General features: G+C 39.6%; 1 protein-coding gene across 1 annotated transcript in view; it reads right to left on the reverse strand.

Moving 5' to 3' along the window:
* The window catches only part of LRRC2 (leucine rich repeat containing 2), a 270,174-nt gene that overhangs the window by 208,722 nt on the left and 34,900 nt on the right, over window positions 1-26,552 (reverse strand). The window contains exon 2 of the mRNA XM_040355283.1: window positions 774-928. Within this exon, the coding sequence (XP_040211217.1) occupies window positions 774-898 (125 nt within the window). The 5' untranslated portion in view covers window positions 899-928. The remainder of the gene's footprint in view (window positions 1-773; window positions 929-26,552) is intronic.

The raw sequence follows: 26,552 nt of genomic DNA on the forward strand, positions 1-26,552 counted from the left end.
GCATGCTTTGCGCATGGGCAGTAGGGAACCGGCTGTGAAGCCGAAATACTTCACTGCTTTGTTCACTTACCAGGAATGGCGGCGGCTGCACCCAACAGCCGATCCGAAGATCATTTGGGGTGCCGACATCTCGGTCTCCCTGAACAGGTAAGTGTCCATATATTCAAAGTCAGCAGCTGCAGTATTTGTAGCTGCTGGCTTTAAATTTTTCGGGAGGGGTGGGAATGGAACCTAAGGGGGTTAATCCTCTGCATTGTGTAAAAAGGCAGTTTCAGCTTGTCTCTCTGATCCTCCTCTTCTTTAACTGACTCCAACCCATCTCCTGATAGAACAGAGCATTAGGAGTCAGGCTGCACATGCTCAGTTTGGTGTGTATTGCTAGAGAATTATTTTGTTCTTGGGAGCCAATCAGGGTCAATCAGCACTGTCTAGACTGAGGGTCAGGGGGGAACAAAAACTCCTCCTACAAGCTTTAACCAGACACTGATACAAGTCACATCTAACTGCTGATGAAAAAATATATTTTGCTGTTTATATTTACTAAAACTATTGCATTTCCATGTCCTGTGTTCTGTGGGAGACCAGATATAGTGAATGCAGGGTCCTGGGTTTAGTAACACTTTAAGTAGTGAAATAAAAACATGATCTATTACTGTACACATATTTTGCCAAACCTGGACTTTGCTCAAATAACAGTTGTGCGCCTCTCTTACCGTGTTTAAGGAGGTAAGGTCAATTTATTGTATTTATACGCATAATAATAGTACACTTACTTTTGCAGTGCACTTGTTTCTATCCTTTCCTTCTCTTTTTTACATCTCTCTTTATATTTTTTTACACGGGTTTCCCATAGTCCTCTGATACGGGCAACGTCAATAACTACAACTTCAAACGTCATGGTCTCACATCCAAATTATGTGTAGGGGAGCTATAAGAAGGAAAAAAAAAACATTTATGAACCATGATAAAGTAATTTCTGATGAGGTGTTCATGTGCTTTATAGTAGGAAAAATAGAATAACATTGACAATCTTTTATGTTGTCGCGTTAATTATATATTATAAAAAAATATTATGCTTGCTTTTTTGAAAATGATGCACTATAATATTTAAAGGAATACATTGTGTATTTAACCCAATGTACATCTATCAACAATGGAGCAGTGGCCCTGCTGTTTATGAACGGCACTGGATAAATAGCCGTCGGGCAGCTGATCTTCAAGTGACCGCTTTATACCCAGCCATCAGATGGCTAGGTACAAAGAGACACTGTACCAAGCAGAGGCTTGGTACCATGTGATCTCCCTGATAGGTAACCACAGCGATCACATGGTACTGTTTACATTGCTGATCCCTCCCCTTCCCCTTACAGCAGAGGAAGAAAAGAGATCAGTAGTTATGATTGGACAGATTGGAATTGATCAGCAGCTACAGCTAGTAAAAAAAAAAGAATAAAAAAAATGTCATAATTCTGTCCCCTATTTTGTAGGCCCTATAACTTTTTTTTTTTTAATTCTTCTACATATGTTTAGTAATAAAAATTGCAATAAGCGTATATTGATTGGTTTGCGCAAAAGTCATAGGGTCTACAAAATAGGGGATAGATTTATAGCATTTGTGTTATTATTTTTTTTACTAGTAATGGCAGCGATCTGTGATTTTTATTGGGACTGCGACATTATGGCAGACACATCGGACACTTTTGACACATTTTTGGGACCATTGGCCAATACAAAGTGACTATACAAAATGCACTGATTACTGTATAAATGTCACTGGCAGGGACGTCCCTGTTCTGCCTCTTGTGCCCGTGATCGCTCGTGCTCGCCTGCTATCCCGCTTAAAGGAGCCGATGTACAGCTATGACGGCTCGCAGGATCGTGCCGACCTGCCACAGTATAATGACGGCGGCTGGTTGGCAAGAGGTTAAACAGGCTGTGGCACAGTTTACCCCTTTTCTTTCTCCACATTACCACCCGATGGTTTCTCATGTCTATGATATCCATTACCATTACCAAACTTCATGTTTAACGTCCTTAGTACTGGCATGTTTATTAATTTCCCCAAAATGTTGCCAAAAACGAGATGACCTTGGGGTGTCTACTTTCCAAAAATAAATAAATTGGGGGGGCTTTTTTTTTTAACAGGAAATAGAGGAAACCATTTTTTTCTTATATATATATGTATATATATATATATATATATATATATATATATATATATATATATATATATATATATATATTATTAAATATGACCAAAATGAAGCTCTATCTGCCTCAAAAAATTATATAAAAACTGGAAACTACAGGCCAGTTAGCATCATCAATAGGCTGCAAACTATTGAAGGGGATGATAAAGGACTATATCTAAGACTTTAGTAACGAAAACAGTATCATTAGTAGTAATGAGCATGGATTCATGAAGAATCGTTCTTGTTAGACCAATCCATTAACGTTCTATGAAGAAGTGAACTGCCATCTAGATAAAGGGTGGCTTGTGGATATGGAGTATCTGGATTTTGCAAATGCATTTTATAGAGTTCCCCACAAAAATCTACTTTACAAACTGAGGTCTGTCGGAATGGATCATAGAGTGCGTATTGTACCTGGATTGAAAACTGGCTACAGGAGAGGGTTCACAGGGTGGTGATAAATAGAAATTACTCTGAATGGTCCGGAGTGGTAAGTGGGGTCCCCTAAGGATCCATTCTGGGACCTATTCTGTTTTATTTATTCATAAATAATATAGAGGATGGGATAAATAGCTCTATCACAATATTTTTCGGATGATACAACGTTAAGCAGGGCCAAAACATCTGCACAGGATGTGGAAACCTTCCAAGAAGACCTAAATAAAATAATAGGGTGGGCAACTACATGAAAAATTAGGTTTAACGTTGAAAAATGTAAAGTAATGCATTTAGGTTCTAAAAATATGAAGTTACTCGCTAGGGGAAATCTAGGCAAAGTCAGCAGAATATTAGTATGCATTAAAAAGGGGATTAGCTCCAGAGATAAAAATGATAATTCTCCCACTCTACAAGACTCTGGTCCGGCTGCATCTTGAGTATGTCATCCAGTTCTGGGCACCAGTCCTCAAGAAGGATGTGCTGGAACTGGAGCGAGTCCAGAGAAGGGCAAAAAAGCTAATAAAGGGACTAGAGGATCTCCGCTATGGGGAAAGACTATAAGCATTGAACTTATTCTCTCTGGAAAAGAGACGCTTGAGAGGGGATATGATAGCCATGTACAAATATTGTACTGGTGACCCTAGCATAGGGGAAAAACTTTTCAGTGAAAAGGAATTTAAAAAGACATGTGGCCATTCACCGAAATTGGAAGAGAAGTGGTTTAACCTTAAACTGTGTAGAGGGTTCTTTACTGTCAGAGCAGTTAGGATGTTGAATACAAGCAGTGGTATCATCAGGGAGCGTTGATAGTTTAAAAAAACGATTAGATGGACACCTTAACCACTTCATCCCCGGACCATTTGGCTGCCAAATGACCAGGCCACTTTTTGCGATTCGGCACTGCGCCGCTTTAACTGACAATTGCGACATGGCTCCCAAACAAAATTGACGTCCTTTTTTTCCCACAAATAGAGCTTTCTTTTGGTAGTATTTGATCACCTCTGCGGTTTCAATTTTTTGCGCTATAAACAAAAATAGAGCGACAATTTTTTTTAAAAAGCAGTATTTTTTACTTTTTGCTATAATAAATATCCCCAAAAAAATCTATAAAAATATTTTTTTTCCTCAGTTTACATCAATACGTATTCTTCTACATATTTTTGGTAAAAAAAAACGCAATAAGTGTTTATTGATTGGTTTGCGCAAAAGTCATAGCGTCTACAAAATAGGGGGTAGTTTTATAGCATTTTTATTAATATTTTTTTTTTTACTAGTAATGGCGGCGATCAGCAATTTTTATCATGACTGCGACATTATGGCGGACACATCGGACACTTTTGGCGCTATTTTAGGACCATTCATTTATACAGCGATGAGTGCTATAAAAACGCACTGGTTACTGTGTAAATGTGACTGTCAGTAAAGAGGTTAACCGCTAGGGGGCGAGGAAGGGGTTAAGTGTGTCCTAGGGATTGATTCTAACTGTTAGGGGGCGATCAGAGACATGTCACTAGGCAGAACAGGGAGATGCTGTCTTTACACTGCCATCTCCCCGTTCTTCAGCTCTGTGACCCGATTGCAGGACAACGGCGACGGCGGACATCAAGTTCACGGGTCCTGCGGGCACATTCACTGAGCTTGCGGCAGGCGGCACGGCGGGAAATTCAAACTGACGTAAATATACATCGATTTACCTGTCGGTGCCATTCTGTCCAACGTATATCCACGTGAGTCAGTCCTTAAGTGGTTAACATTTACAACATAAAGGGATATACAATGTACTAATGACATAAACATTTTGTTTTCACTCTCTGTGTCTCTTTTGGGAGATTTATCTTCCTGCCCTAGAGATGGTACAGGAAGTGAAAGAAAAACTTCCAAAGTGGGAGGAAATAACAGAAATACCACAGCAAGTGTACCCTTTGAAAGATGTCTCCTCTATTTCATTTTAGGTATCATCAGTATAATTTTGCCAAAGTTCTAACACTTCTCTATCAAATTTTTTAGATTTCTTGCATTTGAAAAATACTATTTTATTGAGGATATTAAATACATTTTAGGTGAAAACATATTGAAATTATGTCGGATTTTCAGACCCTCTATTGGGCAATTTACTGTTGTTCGCTTTTTAAAACTTACACCTGTTGTCCTTTGAATTATATCCACAATGTACTGTCTGCAGCCTTTTGTTTACACATCATATTTGTTTTCTATCTCGGATATAAAATAACTGCTAGAATAAGAATAATTACAGTATTTTACTGCACTAAAGCTACTATTAGATTTTTTTGTATACACAGTAATTATTCTGGTGGTGTGGGAAAAATGCATCCTTTTAACAAAAAAAAAGAAAAGCTTATTTACTTTATCACTCCCTAGATTACATACACATTGATTTGAAATTTAATTAAGATAGATTAGACTATTTTAGTCCTAAACCTTGCATAATCCTCTCTGTATTAAAGTGACTTTTGCTATACTCGTGTTTTAAAAAATGCATACCTGTAAAAGAAAACTATACATGCTCATTCATTTCCTGCTGCCACTCTGATACCGACACTTATATGACTGTTGAACTTCTGGGTCCTCTGCAGCTCTCATTGGGTTCTCATGCTGACCTTCACATTTTACAGGATACACTAGTGATGTGGAGGTCAGCAGTGGTAACCAGTGAGAGCTGCAGAGGACCCAACACTCTCTGAATGTTTAGTTTCCTTGTGGGCTCTCAAGGACATTGCAACAGGAAATGTAAGAATACACACTCTTCTTTTAAGTATATATCTGCTGCCATTTAGAATCAGATCCGCAGTTATTGGTATGGAACTGTCATTACATCTGCCAATATATTATATCTTGCTTTTTTTAAATCAAAGTGGAACTTTAGTCCGAAAATTAAGATCACATCAGGCTGGCCTCTTTTGCAGGTATAGCAATGTAAAACATTGTAATGTAAAACATTAAATATAAGTGCCTATACTGTTTAAAATCGAGTAATACACTGTCTCACCCTGCTCTGCACATGCTCAGTTGCTCCCAATTTTAGGCATTTTTAGGCACTGCTGAGTTTGTAGAGGCCAACCCTTACAGCCAAGGAAGCTGCTTCTGTTTTATTTGCCATGGTGCTGCACATGTGATCAGTTATGACCAGTGGCAGCTGTTTTTTTTTTTTTTTTTTCTAAAAGCTTCAACTCTTCTGGAAAGGCTGTCCACAAGGTTTAGGAGTGTGTCTATGGGATTGTTTAAACCATTCTTCCAGAAGCGCATTTGTGAGGTCAGGCACTGATGTAGACAAGAAGACCTGGTTCGCAGTCTCCGCTCTAATTCATCCCAAAGGTGTTCTATCGGGTTGAGGTCAGAACTCTGTGCAGGCCAGTCAAGTTCCTCCACCCCAAACTCGCTCATCCATGTCTTTTATAAACCTTGCTTTGTGCACTGGTCCAAATAATTTGGTGGAGGGGGGTTATGGTGTGGGGTTGTTTTTTAGGGGTTGGGTTTGGCCCATTAGTTCCAGTAAAGGGAACTCTTAAGGCATCAGCATACCAAGAAATTTTGGACAATTTCATACTCCTAACTTTGTGGGAACAGTTTGGGGATTCCTGTTCCAACATGACTGCACACCAGGGCACTAAGCAAGGTCCATAAAGACATTTGATGAGCATGTTTGGGGTGGAGGAACTTGACTGGACTGCTAAGAGTCCTGACCTCAACCCCATAGAACATCTTTGGGATGAATTAGAGCAGAGACTGCGAGCCAGGCCTTCACATCCACATCAATGCCTAATCTCGTCCACATCAGTGCGCTTCTGGAAGAATGATCAAACATTCTTATAGGCACATTCCTAAACCTTGTGGACAGCTTTCCCAGAAGAGTCATAGCTGTTATAGCTGCAAAGGAAGGGCCAACTCAATATTGAATTCTATGGACTAAGACTGGGATGCCATTAAATTTCATGTGCGTGTAAAGGCAGATGCTGGGCCTAGGCTAAACTAAATGGGACTTTATATGAGGCTATGTTCATATATAGACAAACAATAGCCTCCATCCCCGATACATTGAAGGAGAAAAGAACATGGGGGACTTTGTATGAATCAAGCAGCCAAGGAGGGAACACGTCAAAGTGTGTCTGGTGGGTAGGAAATAATAACCAAGAACCAAAAATGTAGCACAGTAACACCATTTGTAGCCATTGAGTAAAAAATCAATAATACAATTTATTGCACATAGGTGAATAGCATAATAATGACGTAACGTGGTACCATGTGGGCTCATTGGCACCAAGAACAACACATATAGCATGTCAGCACAATAATTACAGTAAAATATAGTACATTGTAGGTATAATAATAGCATATAATTGATATGGCTTGGCAACATAGAGGTTCATAATGTAGGTAAAAATAATATTAATATCCAGACTAACTGACGTGTCACTACATCTTAGAAAAAACTCATAAAATTGGGATTCATTGGTAAACACCAATGGTCCCAATAATGGTAAAATGGTACAATAATAATAAGTGAGCAAAAAATAATAAGCTCAGGGAGAAAAAAAAAAAAAACATGACAGGTGATATCTGGTAAGTCATACATGGTTACAGTGGACCACATAAGTTACATAGTAATCAGATGTGTAGCCAGTAATCAAATATATGATACATTTCAAACAACTTGATAACATCGTAATAAAAGCGTAGCATCGTAACATATGGATTCGTATTGCAGACAGTATTCGAACCAGGTCAATCGGCATGGGTCTCCAGGTAAAAAAAGGGGTATTTTTGTAAACTTGTAGTTCATTGGTATATTCCAGTATGCTTAGTATATGTAGAAATGGTATTCTGGGTAGAATCGATATCTGGTAGCTCTATGCGCTTCGTGGCTAACGCCACTCATCAGGAGCGGAAGGGTAAGTAATAATCTAAAAGAATAATGTACGGTATTAAGAAAGTTATATGTAAAAATAATAGTTGTACATATAATAGTTTTACATATAACTTTCTTAATGCCGTACATTATTCTTTTAGATTATTACTTACCCTTCCGCTCCTGATGAGTGGCGTTAGCCACGAAACGCGTAGAGCTACCAGATATCGATTCTACCCAGAATACCATTTCTACATATACTAAGCATACTGGAATATACCAATGAACTACAAGTTTACAAAAATACCCCTTTTTTTACCTGGAGACCCATGCCGATTGACCTGGTTCGAATACTGTCTGCAATACGAATCCATATGTTACGATGCTACGCTTTTATTACGATGTTATCAAGTTGTTTGAAATGTATCATATATTTGATTACTGGCTACGCATCTGATTACTATGTAACTTATGTGGTCCACTGTAACCATGTATGACTTACCAGATATCACCTGTCATGTTTTTTCTCCCTGAGCTTATTATTTTTTGCTCACTTATTATTATTGTACCATCTTACCATTATTGGGACCATTGGTGTTTACCAATGAATCCCAATTTTATGAGTTTTTTCTAAGATGGAGTGACACGTCAGTTAGTCTGGATATTAATATTATTTTTACCTACATTATGAACCTCTATGTTGCCAAGCCATATCAATTATATGCTATTATTATACCTACAATGTACTATATTTTACTGTAATTATTGTGCTGACATGCTATATGTGTTGTTCTTGGTGCCAATGAGCCCACATGGTACCACGTTACGTCATTATTATGCTATTCACCTATGTGCAATAAATTGTATTATTGATTTTTTACTCAATGGCTACAAATGGTGTTACTGTGCTACATTTTTGGTTCTTGGTTATTATTTCCTACCCACCAGACACACTTTGACGTGTTCCCTCCTTGGCTGCTTGATTCATACAAAGTCCCCCATGTTCTTTTCTCCTTCAATGTATCGGGGATGGAGGCTATTGTTTGTCTATATATGAACATAGCCTCATATAAAGTCCCATTTAGTTTAGCCTAGGCCCAGCATCTATCAAATATTTAGGGATGGAATCATGCGCCAACAATGGTATCTTTGTTTCATTGGTATTATCCACTGCTAGTTTTAATTTAACTGTCCAATACTAAGAATATATTAACAATGTACCTTAAGACAATACCATCTTACTATCATTAACATTTATGCACCCCTCCTATCGCTATCCCCCCGTTCTGGATGTGCTATGTTGTGCCTGTGTGGTTCGGCTTCTCTGTTATCTATCCCGGGAGTTGCGATGCGCCTCGGGGCCCTCCCTTTCCCCTCCCCTTAGCTGTGCGGGGGGTTGGGCGGCCATCCGTCGGCGCATTGACGTCACACATCCAGCGGTATGCGTACGGCGTCACCTCATATTGGCGTGGGTGCGCTGCCGCTGTGTTTTCGTCCTTGACGTCCTACACGAGGAGGAGTGACGCCGGCTGGCAAGCGGTCTCCATCTGCTTGGCCGCTGGTGCCCTCTCTCCCCCACTGGCCGCCAGTGTGGCATTGGTGGCATACCCCTTGGCTGCCTTGGAGCACTACTCCCCAGAGTTTTACACAGTATTCCCTTTTCTTCTCTTATGGACACCGTACACTTCAAGGATCGCTGTGTTGACTTACCAACATCACAGTGGTAATTATAATTTTCTATTAATTTATGTATTATTTTTTTCTTTATGATGTTTATTACCACATTTACCTTCTACAATGTTTGGTTCCATATTGGTCCAGTCAGATTTATTTCCCTACACACATCTTGGATGTTAATATAATTTAATGTCACTTTACTACCCTATTACTCAGTCTACCCCTGATAAAAGGTTTTTATTATTACTACCTTCTTGGTCCCTGTCACCAACCCTATCACGTACACCTTAAGTGTTGTCCACCCCCTTTTACATTATTGTATACACCAATATTTGTTCACCCATTTTATCATTAAGAATTTATTACTATCATCATTATTATTTTTAGATGTTCACATCCACACAGTTCTCATACTGGAATTCACTACTGGGGAGTACCCGCTCTTGCCGCTCCATACTTTACTATACTACCTCGGGAATTGCCGCCTCAGCTCCCGGGGCTGATGACCCCATACCCGACCCTCGGCCCTCTATGCACACTACCGGACATGTTGTGGTTCTGCAGGTATGATTGGATGCATATGTATGCATATGTATGGATGTGTGCCTTTGTACTGACATCCATATATATATGGTCTCCATCTGTATCTTAGATGGACACATTACAACTATTATTTTTACATATAACTTTCTTAATGCCGTACATTATTCTTTTAGATTATTACTTACCCTTCCGCTCCTGATGAGTGGCGTTAGCCACGAAACGCGTAGAGCTACCAGATATCGATTCTACCCAGAATACCATTTCTACATATACTAAGCATACTGGAATATACCAATGAACTACAAGTTTACAAAAACACCCCTTTTTTTACCTGGAGACCCATGCCGATTGATAGGGTTCGAATACTGTCTGCAATACGAATCCATATGTTACGATGCTACGCTTTTATTACGATGTTATCAAGTTGTTTGAAATGTATCATATATTTGATTACTGGCTACGCATCTGATTACAATGTAACTTATGTGGTCCACTGTAACCATGTATGACTTACCAGATATCACCTGTCATGTTTTTTCTCCCTGAGCTTATTATTTTTTGCTCACTTATTATTATTGTACCATCTTACCATTATTGGGACCATTGGTGTTTACCAATGAATCCCAATTTTATGAGTTTTTTCTAAGATGGAGTGACACGTCAGTTAGTCTGGATATTAATATTATTTTTACCTACATTATGAACCTCTATGTTGCCAAGCCATATCAATTATATGCTATTATTATACCTACAATGTACTATATTTTACTGTAATTATTGTGCTGACATGCTATATGTGTTGTTCTTGGTGCCAATGAGCCCACATGGTACCACGTTACGTCATTATTATGCTATTCACCTATGTGCAATAAATTGTATTATTGATTTTTTACTCAATGGCTACAAATGGTGTTACTGTGCTACATTTTTGGTTCTTGGTTATTATTTCCTACCCACCAGACACACTTTGACGCGTTCCCTCCTTGGCTGCTTGATTCATACAAAGTCCCCCATGTTCTTTTCTTGCGTGTAAAGGCAGGTGTCCCAATACTTTTGGTAATATAGTGTATATTCATTAGCGTGTGAACTTTATTATTCTGTATTGAAATGTTGCTTTTTATGTTCACAATATTATATTACACATATTGTATACTAATTTACTGTAATCCAATAACTGTGTGGGACGTCCTGTGATGTGACATTCAGAGTCCACAGACATGCAGCACTGGGACTGTTTGTTTTCGGTAGGTGGAATGCTGGGTTATAGTCCTGACTAATGTTTCCTGCAACCTTTTAAATGTGGAAGTCATCATTACAGTTTCAGCTCCTGACTACATCCTTTAGGGTGAAATGCATTGGGTGGCAAGCTGTCGGCTCGAATTAAGTGACAGCATTTTTATGTACGGTAAGTAACTTGATTGCTGACTTATTTTACAATAGTTGCTGCAAAGTGGTTTGTAATAAAGAAAAAAATACACCATTGGCAAATAGACTGTGAACTTTCCAAAGTGCATTGGCACACTGCAAGTACATTTGCTCCAGAGGTTAAAAAATTTGGTAAATCTTCATTTGGCAAATGGATCATAGTAAAGTGTGAATCCTTTGTGTGACACCACATCCAAGAAAAGAGTACAATAGAGTATAACAAAGCAAGAGAACGTTTTAAGGCTGTCACATTATAGCCCCAGGTAAGAGAAGTGAATACACAAAATTTGTTAAAAAATTACAAAAGTTCATTCATAGTAATTTACATAATAGTTATAAAAAACATTCACCACATGTATGACCTGTAATCCCCAATGGAATTAGTGCCTAATTTGCCTGTAACAATCCAGCCCATATACATTAGACATGTGCATTGATTTTCGTCCAAATGCATTTTCGTCCAAATTTCGGGTATTTTCGTTATCGTTTTAACAAATGAAAACGAACGCTCAGAATCCGAAATTCGAAATATCCGACATAAAAAAAAGCTTTATTTTCGTTTTCGCTGCTACAACAGTTCAATATAAATAGGAGATTGGACATGACGCTGACAATAGCAAACTGTGTCTATCGAACCTGTGTTTGAATGTGCCTAACTTAACTCTATTAGTCCAAGATTATTCTACATAGAGAGGAAAGATTCGACATAGAGAGAAAAGATTTGACATTATAGAGACAGTGTTGGGGTAGACCATTCGACATGAACAACGAAGATTCGACGAAGCACCAAAAAACATACAAACGTTGAATCCGTCATTGAAGGCTTATGGTGTCTGTTGAAAGTTCTAAGAAGATTCGACAAGCAGCTAAACTGTACGATGCTACAATCTTACATTTCTGGTCAAATGCTCGGCCCATAGGCTATAGAAGAATTTGAATGTTGATTAACTAGTAATAATAATTTATAAATATAATTATTACTAGTGTCATACAACATTAGAATTCTTCTATAGCTTATAGGTGGAACATTGGACCGGAAATGTACGATTACGGCGTCGTACAGTTTAGCTGCTCCATCGAATCTTCTTAGAACATTCGACAGGCACAATAAGCCTTCAATGACAGATTCGACCTTAATTAATTTGGATTTTTGGACAAATTAATGACTTGTATAGCGCTACACATGCAAACTGAATCGCCTCTAGGCACTTTTTGCAGCCAGTGTCTGCTTGGCTGGTGCGGTCATTTTACCCCGTAGGATCTTGACACGCTTGGCATTTTTTAATGAAACAAGATAAATAAAAAACAATTTCTGGAGTAACTAAATAAATGTATTCTTCGGATGAAAACGAAATTCCGAAATGAAATATTTCAGTGTACACATGTCTAATATACATTACAGTTGTATCAGAGTACACTGATTATAACAATTAGCATAAATGTTGCCGACTGGTATACAAAGAATATGAGTCTTGGTCTCTGATCCCTACGCGTTCTTCAGGAGCTCATTCAAATACACAAAGGTGCCAAGCACTTAATCCAAATATTTAGATTTGGGATCACCCATTAACTGGTGGCAACACACCAGGAACACTACATCTGTTGGGGAAGCCCAAAAGGGCAGTCCATCACTTGAATAGACCGGTTAAGTTGAGTATGGCTAATCCAAAAAAAGTATCGGATAAGATGGTTAAGGACCATATGAAAAAAGAGAGCATAAAGCCTATCGTGACTCCACACAGCCCTCAGACAGAAAGAAAATTGCTTCATTTGGCAAAGAATACCCAATCACGTGCAAGGAAAAGAAAAAACTGGATATTTGCTTGCATATGATAGTAAATCAACCCTGGTATGTTTTCTTGAAGCAGCCAACATGTGTTTATCAGATTTTTAATTCTTTGACATTAGCACATTCAGTACTGGCTTTATATAAGTAGCCTACCGTTTTGTGCATTGTATGTAAAATTACCTTCATTAACAAACAAAAAAAGGTTTGAGATGTTTGGTAATATTTATACATATTTGAAATAAGCATGCTTAACATAACAGTGTTTTTTATTTATCCAAGGTTATTACCCGAAGGTAATAGATCATTTAGCTCAGTGAAGGCAGCTGTGTTCCTGTGAACATGATTAGTACATGTATATTAGTATATGTGCATTATTATACTTTTGATCAATCGCTATTTCAATAGGTTTAAATTGAAATGAGGTTAATCTTTAAAGCACCTGATCCTGTTCTTCTGTGTAGTAATTAACTATAGGAAGCACTAATCGTGCATGCGTTGCAATGAAGGGCAAACAAGGGCAGAACATTGGTTAGTAAGGATCGTCTTTGATTAGCACTTGTACCTGTCATTTTTTATGCATGTATCTCAAGTTTGGTCTATAATTGTAAACAAGTTTTAATCATTGGAGTGAAATATAGAGGCGCTAGGTAATAGTGTGTGAACACTAAAAATATTATGCATAAATGCCTAAATATAAATGAGTGAGTATGAGGTAAAAATTAAATAAATCAATAATAGTGACCATATGTAACAAAAATTAACCACAATAATTGTTAAACAATCAATAAATAATATTGCACAATATAAAGTGAAAAATGTGCCAAGAAAAAAAAAGAAATAAAATAAAGTCCATATATGTATAAATGATGAATCTTCAATAACATAGACAGAAGATCTTCCACCTTCACCAAGATATAGAAAGACCACCAAAAGTGCTCATGGATGGCACCTTACCGCAAATAATGGACCACTTTAACTAAAGAGGTCAATTAAGCAGATTGAAGATAATTTCCCAGGCTTAGATCCCTCAGTCTCACAGTCTTGATAGCGCAACACTGGGAGTGCCTTCACCGTTGGGCAGGGGAGAGAAATTAATACTCTTACCCTCCAATATGGACCCAGCTCACCGTACGGTGGTGGATCACCTGCGCTTATATTCACACCAAGGACTTGAGGTAACTGGATCTACAAGACATCTCCTCTCTCCACTGGCAAAACTTCTTTAACGGATCCTCCGCTCCGAAATCGAGGACCGATGCGATAGGATTAAGTATCCAAGCAACACAAAAGGGAGGGAACTGAAGCCGTGGCTTCAGTTCCCTCCCTTTTGTGTTGCTTGGATACTTAATCCTATCGCATCGGTCCTCGATTTCGGAGCGGAGGATCCGTTAAAGAAGTTTTGCCAGTGGAGAGAGGAGATGTCTTGTAGATCCAGTTACCTCAAGTCCTTGGTGTGAATATAAGCGCAGGTGATCCACCACCGTACGGTGAGCTGGGTCCATATTGGAGGGTAAGAGTATTAATTTCTCTCCCCTGCCCAACGGTGAAGGCACTCCCAGTGTTGCGCTATCAAGACTGTGAGACTGAGGGATCTAAGCCTGGGAAATTATCTTCAATCTGCTTAATTGACCTCTTTAGTTAAAGTGGTCCATTATTTGCGGTAAGGTGCCATCCATGAGCACTTTTGGTGGTCTTTCTATATCTTGGTGAAGGTGGAAGATCTTCTGTCTATGTTATTGAAGATTCATCATTTATACATATATGGACTTTATTTTATTTCTTTTTCTTGGCACATTTTTCACTTTATATTGTGCAATATTATTTATTGATTGTTTAACAATTATTGTGGTTAATTTTTGTTACATATGGTCACTATTATTGATTTATTTAATTTTTACCTCATACTCACTCATTTATATTTAGGCATTTATGCATAATATTTTTAGTGTTCACACACTATTACCTAGCGCCTCTATAATTCACTCCACTGTTTAAAATTGCATTTATGTAATTTCACAGAGAGCAGCTTGGTTATATATTTACCTTTTTAATTTTTCACTTTATTTAATTTATATTGGCGCGAGATTTTATTTCCATATTCAAGTTTTAATCATTATTAGGCTACATTTCAGTTTAAAAAAATGCCTTCACACAATAGGAATACTTAATGTATCTGCACTTGTTACACTGATATATTTATCATTCCCAGTGACACCTTCTGTAGAATTAGATACATCATTGTCTCACTTTGCAAGTTTGATGTATGACATTGACATACTAGTGTGGTAAGAGTATAGTTTACCTGATGTATGGGCTTCAAAGATAAAGAACCATTGCCATTATGAATAGATTTTTACAATTATCCCGTCACATTTGAAATGAAGGGATCACAACGAAAACAAAACAGTTGACAGACTTTGGTCTCTCCATTCATAATCAGTAACTTGAACTATGCGAATGTCAATGCCGGAATACTCCTAAAGATGTATTATTTTCAATGGTATCATTCCAGTCTGTGAATTCAAATAAGATATCTCTTTATGCTATTTTATGCAATGCTTATTATGTCATGCAGTGTTTTTTTTTTTTTTTGTATATGGTTATTATATAAATATTGGCGTTGCAGGGCATGCTTAGACCATAGGGTTTGGAGGGTTAAGCATAACTGCCCCAATCTCCTTGTTTACTAGGGGTGTACATTTTTCCTTCCTGTACTTCTCTTTTGCATTCTGTTATTAGAGGAGTTGGAGATGTGTGACGCGACTTGCATGCTGGCACGTGATGGACATTTTGTGGGTTGGAAACGCTGGACGTTTCCTACAATGCCTAACCCTTTTTGAGAGTGTGAAACGCGTCAGTTTTTTAACCTGTACCCTGCTGTGGTTTATACTTTTGTTGTTTTATTTTGCACAATAAAGGTGTTTCCATTGGAGTGAGGCTGTCCAGATCTTCCCTCTTCTAATTGCTATATGCTTAACCTGCACCTGCTGCTTCCACCTTGAAGATAGTTCCATTTCCACACATCCACCTGGAACGGTGATCTCTTTCCCTTCCCCCAATCCCTTCCCCTCCAAAACATTTTAGCTTTTTATCAATAAACGAACATTTGGATGTCTGCACTATGAGGAGTCTTTTTTTTCTGTTAACTGGGTATTAAAACTGTGAAGGAGATACAGAGTCAGTGATTTATATCCATGCTTGGTAATATCTACCTATGGGTAAGAGGCAGTGTGTTTAGGTGACGGTCTCTTCACTTATTTGATATCTCAAGACACATCCCTTTGGCTTATTTCTGACTTTTTAAAAGTCGATTACATTTGTGTTTTTGCCAGTTGAGTCTGTGCCAGCAATATATTTTGGGTTCATGTTGGACTTTTTTCAAGCGCTTCACCACTTTCTATATACTGTATTTATTGGCGTATAACACACACTTTTTTACCCTGAAAATAGAGGGTAAACTGTGCCTGCGTGTTATACGCCATTTTTTTTTTACCAATGGGGGGGGCAATTCACCACAGGGGGTCTTAGACCGGCTACCCAGCCTCTCCTGGCCCTGGGACAGCGCTGCCAGCATACGTTAGGAAAACATTACTGCCAGTTCTTTGTCATACACTGCTCCTCCTGTGCCACCCTCAATGTAAATGGAAGCCTCTAAATACCTCAATTTACACCACTCTTTCTGGCCGCTCTCCTCCTCCCGCTCTGCCTCTTCATGCTTTTGATTGGAGGAGGGGAGCGATTATGTGACCGTCAATGAAACAGCAGAGGAGAGCAGTCTCAGAAGTTTTTTAAAAGGTTCGATTTACGACAGTGACACAGGAGGAGCGGTGTAACAGAAGAGGCTGACAGTGATGTTTTCTCAACTATAGAGTATGCTGGCAATGCTGACCTGGGAGGGCAGGGAGTCTGTGTCCCAGTCAGGGAGTCTGTAATGTGCAGGGGTGTGTGGAATTTTTTTTCCGGAAACTTTCCTTTTAAAGTTAGGCTGCGTGTTATACGCCTGTGTGTGTTCTGTGTGACTGCAGGAAAATAATTGTTACTAGACTATTTTCCCTCTAAGTGGAATATTATTAATTTAAACAGAATAATGTGAATCAGGAAATGATTGCAATGTGGCCACCAGATGGAGCTGATGATTATAGAAAATTAATACTTATTTACTATGCTCATTAGCTCCATCTAGTGGCCAAAAAAAGCCGTGGTTCTTTAAACTTTTTTTAATGAATGAACAACATTCAATCTGAAGAGAAATTAGCCTAGTAACATTAGATTTTGAAGCTCATTCACACAATGTACATGCAGTTTCACAGGAAAAATATCTCTGCAAACGTTTTATAACTGCAGGCATACATACCCCACTTTACTAAAGCTGGGACATGCAAAATCAGGCTCACTTTTGCATATAAATCAATGAGCTTCTAACCCCAGCATGTTCAATTAAAGCGGGAGTTCACCCGAAAAAAATGTTTTAACATTAGATTCATGCTCATTTTGTCTAGGGGAATCGGGTAGTTTTTTTAAAAACGAAGCAGTACTTACCGTTTTAGAGAGCGATCTTCTCCGCTGCTTCCGGGTATGGTCTTCGGGACTGGGCGTTCCTATTTGATTGACAGTCTTCCGACAGGCTTCCGACGGTCGCATACATCACGTCACGAGTAGCCGAAAGAAGCCGAACGTTGGTGCGGCTCTATACGGCGCCTGCGCACCGACGTTCGGCTACTTTTGGAAAATCGTGACGCGATAGATGCGACCGTCGGAAGCCTGTCGGAAGACTGTCAATCAAAAAGGAACGCCCAGTCCCGCAGCCCATACCCGGAAGCAGCGGAGAGGATCGCTCTCTAAAACGGAAAGTACAGCTTAGTTTTTAAAAAAAACTACCCGATTCCCCTTGACAAAATGAGCATGAATCTAATATTAAAAATTAACATTTCCGGGTGAACCTCCACTTTAAGCCTGGTAATAAAACCTGGAAGCTCATTGGTTTCTGTGCAGAAGTGAGCCTGATTTTGTGATTTCCAGCTTTAGTATTAAACCCCATTGTGTACTTAAAAGTGGGGTATGCCTGTAAACCCATTGTGTATGATATATAGGGAAACTACATTTTTGTGGTTTTAATAACAATGTTGTAAGGGAAGAAAATCTACTTTGAGGCAGTAATTGCAGGACTATCTTTTCCATGACACTTTTTGACAACCAAATAGTTCACTTATTGGAGAAACTCTCTGGATCAAAAATCAATAAAATAGGCCATATAAACTTTTCAAGGTGATTAATAAGTAACTTAAAATGTCACTAAACCCATATCATAAAAAAAAACTATCAATACTTGCTGTAACGGAATGACCCGTGACACCCAGAGACTTCTGAAGGATGGGGGGTACTCCTGTGCCAGGGTCACTAATGACTCTTGGGTCTAGTGTCACTCTGTGCACCTTTTGGGTATAGGGTGACTGAGAAATATTAATTATAAATTACATGAGATGGGACATTACTGATAATTCATGTATGGCAGGAGATTTGGACATATTACAGGTGGTTATTCTGACCCCACCAGGTCAGTGGAGTGTTTTCATTCAATGTGAGGACACATGCTTTTGAAATGTTAATTGGGGCTGCTCCTAGACATTCCATTGTGAGATGCTAAGTCGGAAAGGTCAGATGTCTCCTTTCAGGGGTAGGGAATTAGCATGTCAATTATGTTTAGTAAAGGAATGTGTTTGTGTGAAAAGTCTATTGATGATACTATGTGATAGGAATAGCAGGTGAGAGTCATAACGTCTGACTTCTCAGCTGTAGTAATTAGGTCTTGTTAAATCGGTGCCAAAACATCTGACATAGAAATATGTATTATGCAGGTGAATCACTTAGTATCGGAGTCCGGACGTCTGGGGAATAATTAACTTCTCTGAATGTCATTATCTAAAAGAATGTGATTGAAGCCACCCATTGTGTGATGTGTGGGTGGAGAGCTCCTTTGTTCCTTTGATTACTGTAACATGCCTGTACTGCATAAAAAGCTGAGAGCTAACCATTAAAGATTCATTCATTTGACTCAGAACACAGAGCGTATGTCTCGTCTCTCTGAGGGAATTCTTATGGATCATGTCTGCTGGATTGTGGAGTGTCGGAAGCTGTCTTGGGTTGATGGAATGGGAATATCGTTACACTTGCTATATTACATGTTGTTCATTCTCACTCAGTCATTATGAGATTTGTTTTCTGTATTCTTCAAAAACCTGGTTGATCCTGCTGCTCTCTAAATCCACCTTATATCCATGTCCCTAATTCAGCTAGGGATTTTGCAGCTGTGGTGCCAATTCTACACATGCTCAGTTTCAGTGTATTTTCTACCCTAAGCATTTCCTTCCTATAACATTTGAACAGCACATGTGACTATAGAGTCACACATGTGGGTGTATACACAGTGATAAATTACAGCCCAATCCCCTCCCTCCTCCTCCATGCCCACTAACCAACTAAATGCAATGGGGGGCAGGGTATTACATGTAGATTAATGGAGGCTTCGCCTCCCTTTTATTTTAGAGCACAGGATGGAGGGGCTTGACAGAGCCTGTGACTGGCAGAAATACACTCACACCACGTTATTGCCAAAAAATAATAAAGATTTGATTTCAAATATATATTTGTATCACAATTTAAAACAGTTTATTGATATTAATTATTTATTTTTACTCTGTATGCCAAAGGCTTTTTTTTTAAACTTGTGTTTGTTTCCCAGCAGACAGGCTGGGAAAGAGATGGGTCATGTGACAGCTGTATATCAATTAGGAAAAGGGTACTTAGATTGTTTTAAATTAAAACATTTAATGTACCATCATCAACATACAGAAGAAGGGACAATGTAAATTTAACAGTGTGTGTTTAGTATCACTTTAAGGATCTTTTTACATTCCTATGGTGTGTTAATGTGCATTAGGTTGCATATTAACATGCATTAGATCAAGCCAGCCCTTTTAAATCAATTGGCTGCCAATGCACCAAAATGTCCTGAATATCATTAAATTGCAAACTAAACATTTAACAGCAAATAGGGTAAGATACATGAGTACTGTTTAAATCTGAATTGCCAGAGTTAACTAGAAATAGATCACCCTTACTACTATAACATGTATAACAGACGTAGAATGACCTAGTTCTGGCTTTTAAGAACTGTAATAAAACAAGGAAACAAAACATTTCATTGTTTTATTGCATACGACCAATGAATGATTTTTATGCAGTAACCAAAGCTCATATTTTTCTAGAACTCTTCTACATGATCCTTAACACTGCTAAAATTTGCACTATGTAATTTTCTCAGCAAGTTATTTCCTTCCTTGTCTGGAACATAAAATACTTTTGCTGGTAATGTGTCACGTTGACATTTTCGATATACTTATTTGATGAAAATGCACAAAATTTTATAATCAAATCCTTTTCTTCAATTGTGCTCTTGAGTGCATAATTTTGATGAGCAGTCTTTTTTTTAACCACGTAAAATGGGTGTTGTTTTCCTTACATTAGTATTACCGTATACAGTATACTCTTAGGAAAGAACTTAAATTTTTTTATTTAAAGTGGACCTGAACTCAAATAGTGAAGACCTGCTATTTTACAGGAAAACAGAAATGTTAATTATTACATTACATGGAAAGATTTAACTCGTACCTTGCGTTCCTTCTCAAAAATAACAGCGCACATCCTGTTAGGGTTGCCACCCATCCTGATTTCACCTGGACAGTCCAGGTTTTAAATCGTGTGTCCAGGTTTGAACCCCAACACAATATTCTGAATGGACTGTGGCTCCCCAAGTAACCAAGTACCACAACCACATAGATGTGCACACGGGCTCCACCCCCATACACAAGCAGGAGAGAAGAGAGGGCTTGATCTGCTCTCCCTCCTCCCACCCCTACCCCTCTGTCTGCCCACCTACACTCCAATCCCCAGTGTTCTGTGCCTCAGGAAAGGAATGCTTGGGCTGGAAGTTTGAAGATCAGCAACCGGCAGATACATCGTGGACAAAAGGTGTCGATGCCCAAGCCTCTATCCTTAAGTGAGTGAGCTCAACATCCACTGTCTGTGACTAAAGTCATCCCCCTCCTTTCTCTCTGATGCCTCCAAGTGAGTGAGTACACTAAGGTAAGGGGGACTCAGATGTAAGGGTTCCCCTATGGACTCTGATGTAAGGGGGACTTCGAGAACCCAAATTAAAGGGGGAATGCTGGAAACTCTGATGTATGCAGGAGGTTTGGTGAGCAGAAACCCCCTTACATCAGAGTTCCCCTTTACACCAGTGTCCATAGCGTTCCTCCTTAAAAAACATTTTTTTCTGTGGGCGGCTAAAGTGTTTGGTGTAAAGAAAAGGTGGCAACCCTACGTACTGTGTCTAAAACCTTATATAACTCTACTATCATCACCTTTCACCCGAAGTCGAGCTGAGAATAGCATTGCATATTTGATATGTTGTATTTTGAGTCGCCTCTTAGCTTCAGTGAAACTTTTGCGTCAATGTGGCACCTTCGCTGAGAAATCCAGGAAAACTGAGATTTTGATATTGCCAAAGGGGAGAGTACCCTTTTCTCTTAAAAGGCAAAGCACCACATCCCAGTCTTTGTAATTCAGAAGCTTTGCAATAAAGGTAAGGAGAGGTGCCTTCTGCTGCGGTGGCCACCCTGACATGAGGTGTGCCCTCTCCACCACAAAAGTTGGGGAGAAGGCCTCCCAGCCATAGGACTTGGTAAGCAGTTGCTTAAGAAAATCTGGTGGGTCGGGCCCCTCTGAACACCCAGGCATACCTATGAAGTGGAGGTTGGTTCTATGGAGCCTGTTCTCCATGTCATCTTGTTTTGGAAGGAGTTGGCCCACTTGCAACTGAAGATGGTTGGAGACATCCTATAGGGGTGGGAGGGAGTCCTCCGTGTTTCCCAACCTAGCATTGGTGTCTTTGACCCACTTGCAGAGCTTTCGAAGGTCTTGTTGGATAAGGGAGATGTCCACCTTCACCTCCTCTAGTTTAGTGGTTAACGCGGTTTGGCAAGATGAGAAAGCTTCCAACACCTTTGCTTTGTCGCTTACCGCCGAAGCCATCTTCCTGGCTGAGACTCTGCTATCTTTCACATGGGAATCCTTGTCTTGGTCTTCGGAATCGTTTGAGTTTAGAACCGGCATCTGTTTTTTTTTTGGTGGAAACATACCTAGGCAAGTTGCTGGTGACTCCAGGCACTTGATAGAGCCAGGTAGGAGTTTGTAGGGTCACAGGAAGAATAGTGTAGGCGACTGTGCAAGCAGAGCTCTTCTCACTCACATCCTACACCATGTCGGGCAAGGCCACGCCCCCAGAATCTTGCATTTTTAATGTTGCACTTTAAGCATTATTAAAATTGATGCTGCTTGCCAAAAGGAATTTTTAAAACATGCTTTAGGACATGCTTCATAGTTAGATAGTAGGTGAGGTTGAAAAGTCCATCAAGTCCAACCTATGTGTGTGATTATATGTCATTTATACATTGTATATCTAATAGTTTTTTTAAACTATCGATGCCCCCGGCTGAGACCACTGCCTGTGGAAGGGAATTCCACATCCTTGCCGCTCTTACAGTAAAGAACCCTGTATGCACTTTAAAGTGGATGTAAACCCGATTCATGAAAATCATATATTTAGTTTTTTTTTGTTTGACCCCCCACCTTTAGAAACTCGCAGCAGGGGGTAACATTTTTTTCATCTTTCATTTTTTTTTTATCTGACCCCCCCACCTTTAGCAACTCGTGGCAGGGGCAAGCCAACTTGTTTGTCTGACTTTAGCAACTCGCGGCAGGAGAGAGAAGAGAAGACTTTACTTGACTTTGTTCGTCAGCACCAACCTCCCGTCCCGCTTATCATCTTGCGGCAGGAGAGAGAAGGGGGGTCCTGCCTAAAGCTGTGTAAGGGGCCCCAAAATTTGTGATGGCTGCCCTGCCCTTATTTTCACATCCATGATCAGGACTGTAATTTTGGTAATCAGTAGATCCAGTAACACTTTATTTCTAGTTGGTGCGCCTACCATCTGACCCATGAAATTGTCCTGCAAGACATTTAGGAACTGCCGAGCCTTAGACAAATGCATTGTTCCCTCCGTCCAGTCTATGTCTGGATAATTAAAATCCCCCATTATGATAACACTTCCCATCCTTGCTACTAATCCAAATTGTGATAGAAGATCTGTCTCCCCCTCCTCCCTCAGGTTTGGATGCCTATAACATACTCCCAGTATTTTTTTCCCTTTAGCTTCATGCCTTTGGCACTCTACCCATAAGGATTCCACCTCCCTAGCTCCCTTAGTGATGTCATCTCTCACATTCACTTGTACATTATTCTTGATATATAGGCATACCCCTCCCCATTTTTTACCCTTTCTATCCCTGCGATAAAGGGTATACCCTTGAATGGTTGCCAGCCAATCATGAGAGATGTTGAACCAGGTCTCTGAAATTCCCACAAAATCCAAATCTTCCTCGTACAACAGTATCTCTAGTTCACCCATCTTGTCCACCAGGCTCCTGGCATTGGTGAACATGCCACATAGTTTAGATCGGTCGCATACTATCCTCTTATTGGGTGTTCTGAGATTGCAACTAGGACTTGTTACTATACTTACCTTGGGTTTATGTGTTTTAGTCAACCTACCACTAATGCCCCCAATACTACCCTCTGGAATATGTTCCACACTGACTATCTCTACCTCTGAAGCCTCCCCCCGTCGCCTTGTTTAAAAACCCCTCTAACTTTTTGCCCATCTTCACTCCCAGCTAATCTGCACCCTCCTCATTTAGGTGCAGCCGGTCCCTTCTATAGTCCTGGTGACCGACGATGAAAAGTCGCTCCAGTCCTCATGGAATCCAAACTCTTCTTAATACAACCCACGTGCACTCGCAGCACTCATGTACTTACAATACACAGGTACACACTCCCACTACACAGGTACTATAACACCTGTTATAACCTTCTGTTTTAAACTCTGGTTTTTAACTTACCACTTAGTCCAGTTCCACTTGGTCTAAGTTCCAGCAAGCTCAAAGATGAGCAGGCTCTGCTTCCCAGAGCAGTAGACAAACCCTTCCATGTCATTTGTTTGACAATTCCTTGCCTATTAGCCTTGGAAAAAAAATCTCAGATTCAGCACCTGAACTTTAGTAATGTTCTGTGAAGCCACTCCGAACTGGACCCTGATTAGTTTTGCTTATCCCATCCTAAGATTTACTTTTATGTACATTGTACCACTTTTGTAAGAATGGTTTGACACATAATCAACATATACTCGAAAGCAAAATATAGACTGTGACACCAATGATGCCACTGTAACCCCACAATGCTGCTGGAAGATAGTGAAAGCGAGGGAAAAGGGGACGATTTACCTTCTATCAATTAAATGTATACAGAATAGTGTCACAGTGATTAGCATTGTTTACCTGCAGTAGTAAGATGACATAACAATAGATTAAGTGGTTGTTAGCTAAATTAAATTAGTCCTAGAGGAATTTGATTGGCACTCTACAATTAAACTCTTAAGAGAAACATGTCAGAGGAGGAGGTCAAATAGATTGCCTATGTATATGGGAACTGTTTAATATAAACATGGTAGATGGTAGACATGCAGTGTATGAATACAATTTTTAATGTGCTATTTGTTATATATGTAGCACCCTCGAAGACAAGTGCTAGGATTATTTAGATTTAGTGCTGACTCACTGTGTTTTTGTTTGCTAGATACATTTAGTTTGTCTCACTGTAACCAGTGTGGCTGTAATTGTTGTGTTAGGTGAATTCAGTTGTGCTCCCTGTAATCAGTGCAGATGCATGTGATTAGTAGGGATGAGCCCGATGTTCGAGTCAAACTTAAGTTTGACTCGAACACCAGGTGTTCGTCTGTTCGCCGAAAAGCGAACAATTTGGGGTGTTTTGGGGCAAATTCAAACACCCTTTAGGAGTCTATGGGAGAAATTAAAGTGCAAATTGTAAAGGCCCATATGCATGGTATTGTCATAAAAAGTGTTTGGGGACCTGGGTCCTGCCCCAGGGGACATGTATCAATGTAAAAAATATACATTTTTTCGGGGATCAGTGAATGCTTAAAGTGAAACAATAAAAGTGAAATTTCCTTTAAATTTCGTACCTGGGGGATGTCTATAGTATGACTGTAAATTGGCACATTTTCTCGTGTTTAGAACAGTCCCCTACACAAAATGAAATTTCTAAAGGAAAAAATTCATTTAAAACTACTAATGAATTGTCGAGTCCCAGCAATACAGATAAAAGTCATTGAAAAAAACGGCAAACCAAACTTTAGAAAAAATTGCGTGGGGGTCCCCCCAAATTCCATACCAGGCCCTTCAGGTCTGGTGTGGATATTAAGGGGAACCAAAAAAATTGCGTAGGGGTCCCTCTCAAAATCCATACCAAACCCTCAAACCCAAGCACGCAACCTTCTGAACTGTACCAGGCCACATGCCCTCAACATGGGGAGGATGCTTTGAGGTCTGGGCTTTGGGCATGTTGATGGGGACAAGGGCCTCATCCCCACGGTGGTTGTGGGGGTATGCGGGCGAGAGGCTTATCGGAATCTGGAAGCCCCCTTTAACCTTCTCCGCTCGAGAATGGATGTACATCGCTGAAATTTTTTTATTTTTTTTTTAAATAAAGGAATTGTCCCAAGCTGTCTCTTGTGTTTTTTAAAATGTTTGACACTTTTTTGTGAAATGGTAGGTGTACAATGTACCCGTTACCAATTCACATAAGGGGGCTGGAATCTGGGGGTCCCCTTTGTTAAAGGGGTTTTAAAAATTCCGATAAGCCCCCCACCCACATACCCCCACAACCACTGGGCGAGGGTGGTTTGGAAACCAAATCATCCTTCCCATGTTGAGGGCATGTGGCCTGGTACGGTTCAGGAGGGGGGGTGCTCTCTTGTCCCTCTCTCTTTTCTTGTGACCTGCCAGGCTGCGTGCTCGAATAAGGGGCCGGTATGAATTTTTGGGGGGACCTCCACGCCATTTTTTTTATTTTGGCACAGGGTTCCCCTTTATATCCATACCAGATCTGAAGAACCTTGTATGGAATTTGGGGGGACCCCCACGCAATTTTTTTTTAAATTTTGGTTCAGGGTTCCCCTTAATATTCATACCAGATTCAAAGGGCCTGGTAATGGACTGGGGGGGAACCCATGCCATTTTTTCAATGACTTTTATCTGTATTCACGGGACCCGACAATTCATTACAGCCACGAGTAGATTTAAATTACTTTTTTCTTTAAGAAATGTCATTTTGTGCAGGAACTATTCTAAACATGGGGAAAATGCACCACTTTGCAGGCATACTATAGACACCCCCCAGGTATGAAATTACAAGGAATATTTCACTTTTATTGTTTCTCTTTAAGCAGTATTAAAATCACTGCTCCCAAAAAAAAACGGCCATTTTTAAAACTTTTGTTTGCATTGATACATGTCCCCTGGGGCAGGACCCAGGTCCCCAAACACTATATATGACAATAACTTGCATATTAACCTTTAAAATTAGCACTTTTGATTTTTCACGTTCATGCCCCATAGACTTTAACGGTGTTCACGTGTTCGAACACATTTTTTG

Source organism: Rana temporaria, chromosome 1 (genome assembly GCF_905171775.1).
Source record: "Rana temporaria chromosome 1, aRanTem1.1, whole genome shotgun sequence".
NCBI classification, from domain to species: domain Eukaryota; kingdom Metazoa; phylum Chordata; class Amphibia; order Anura; family Ranidae; genus Rana; species Rana temporaria.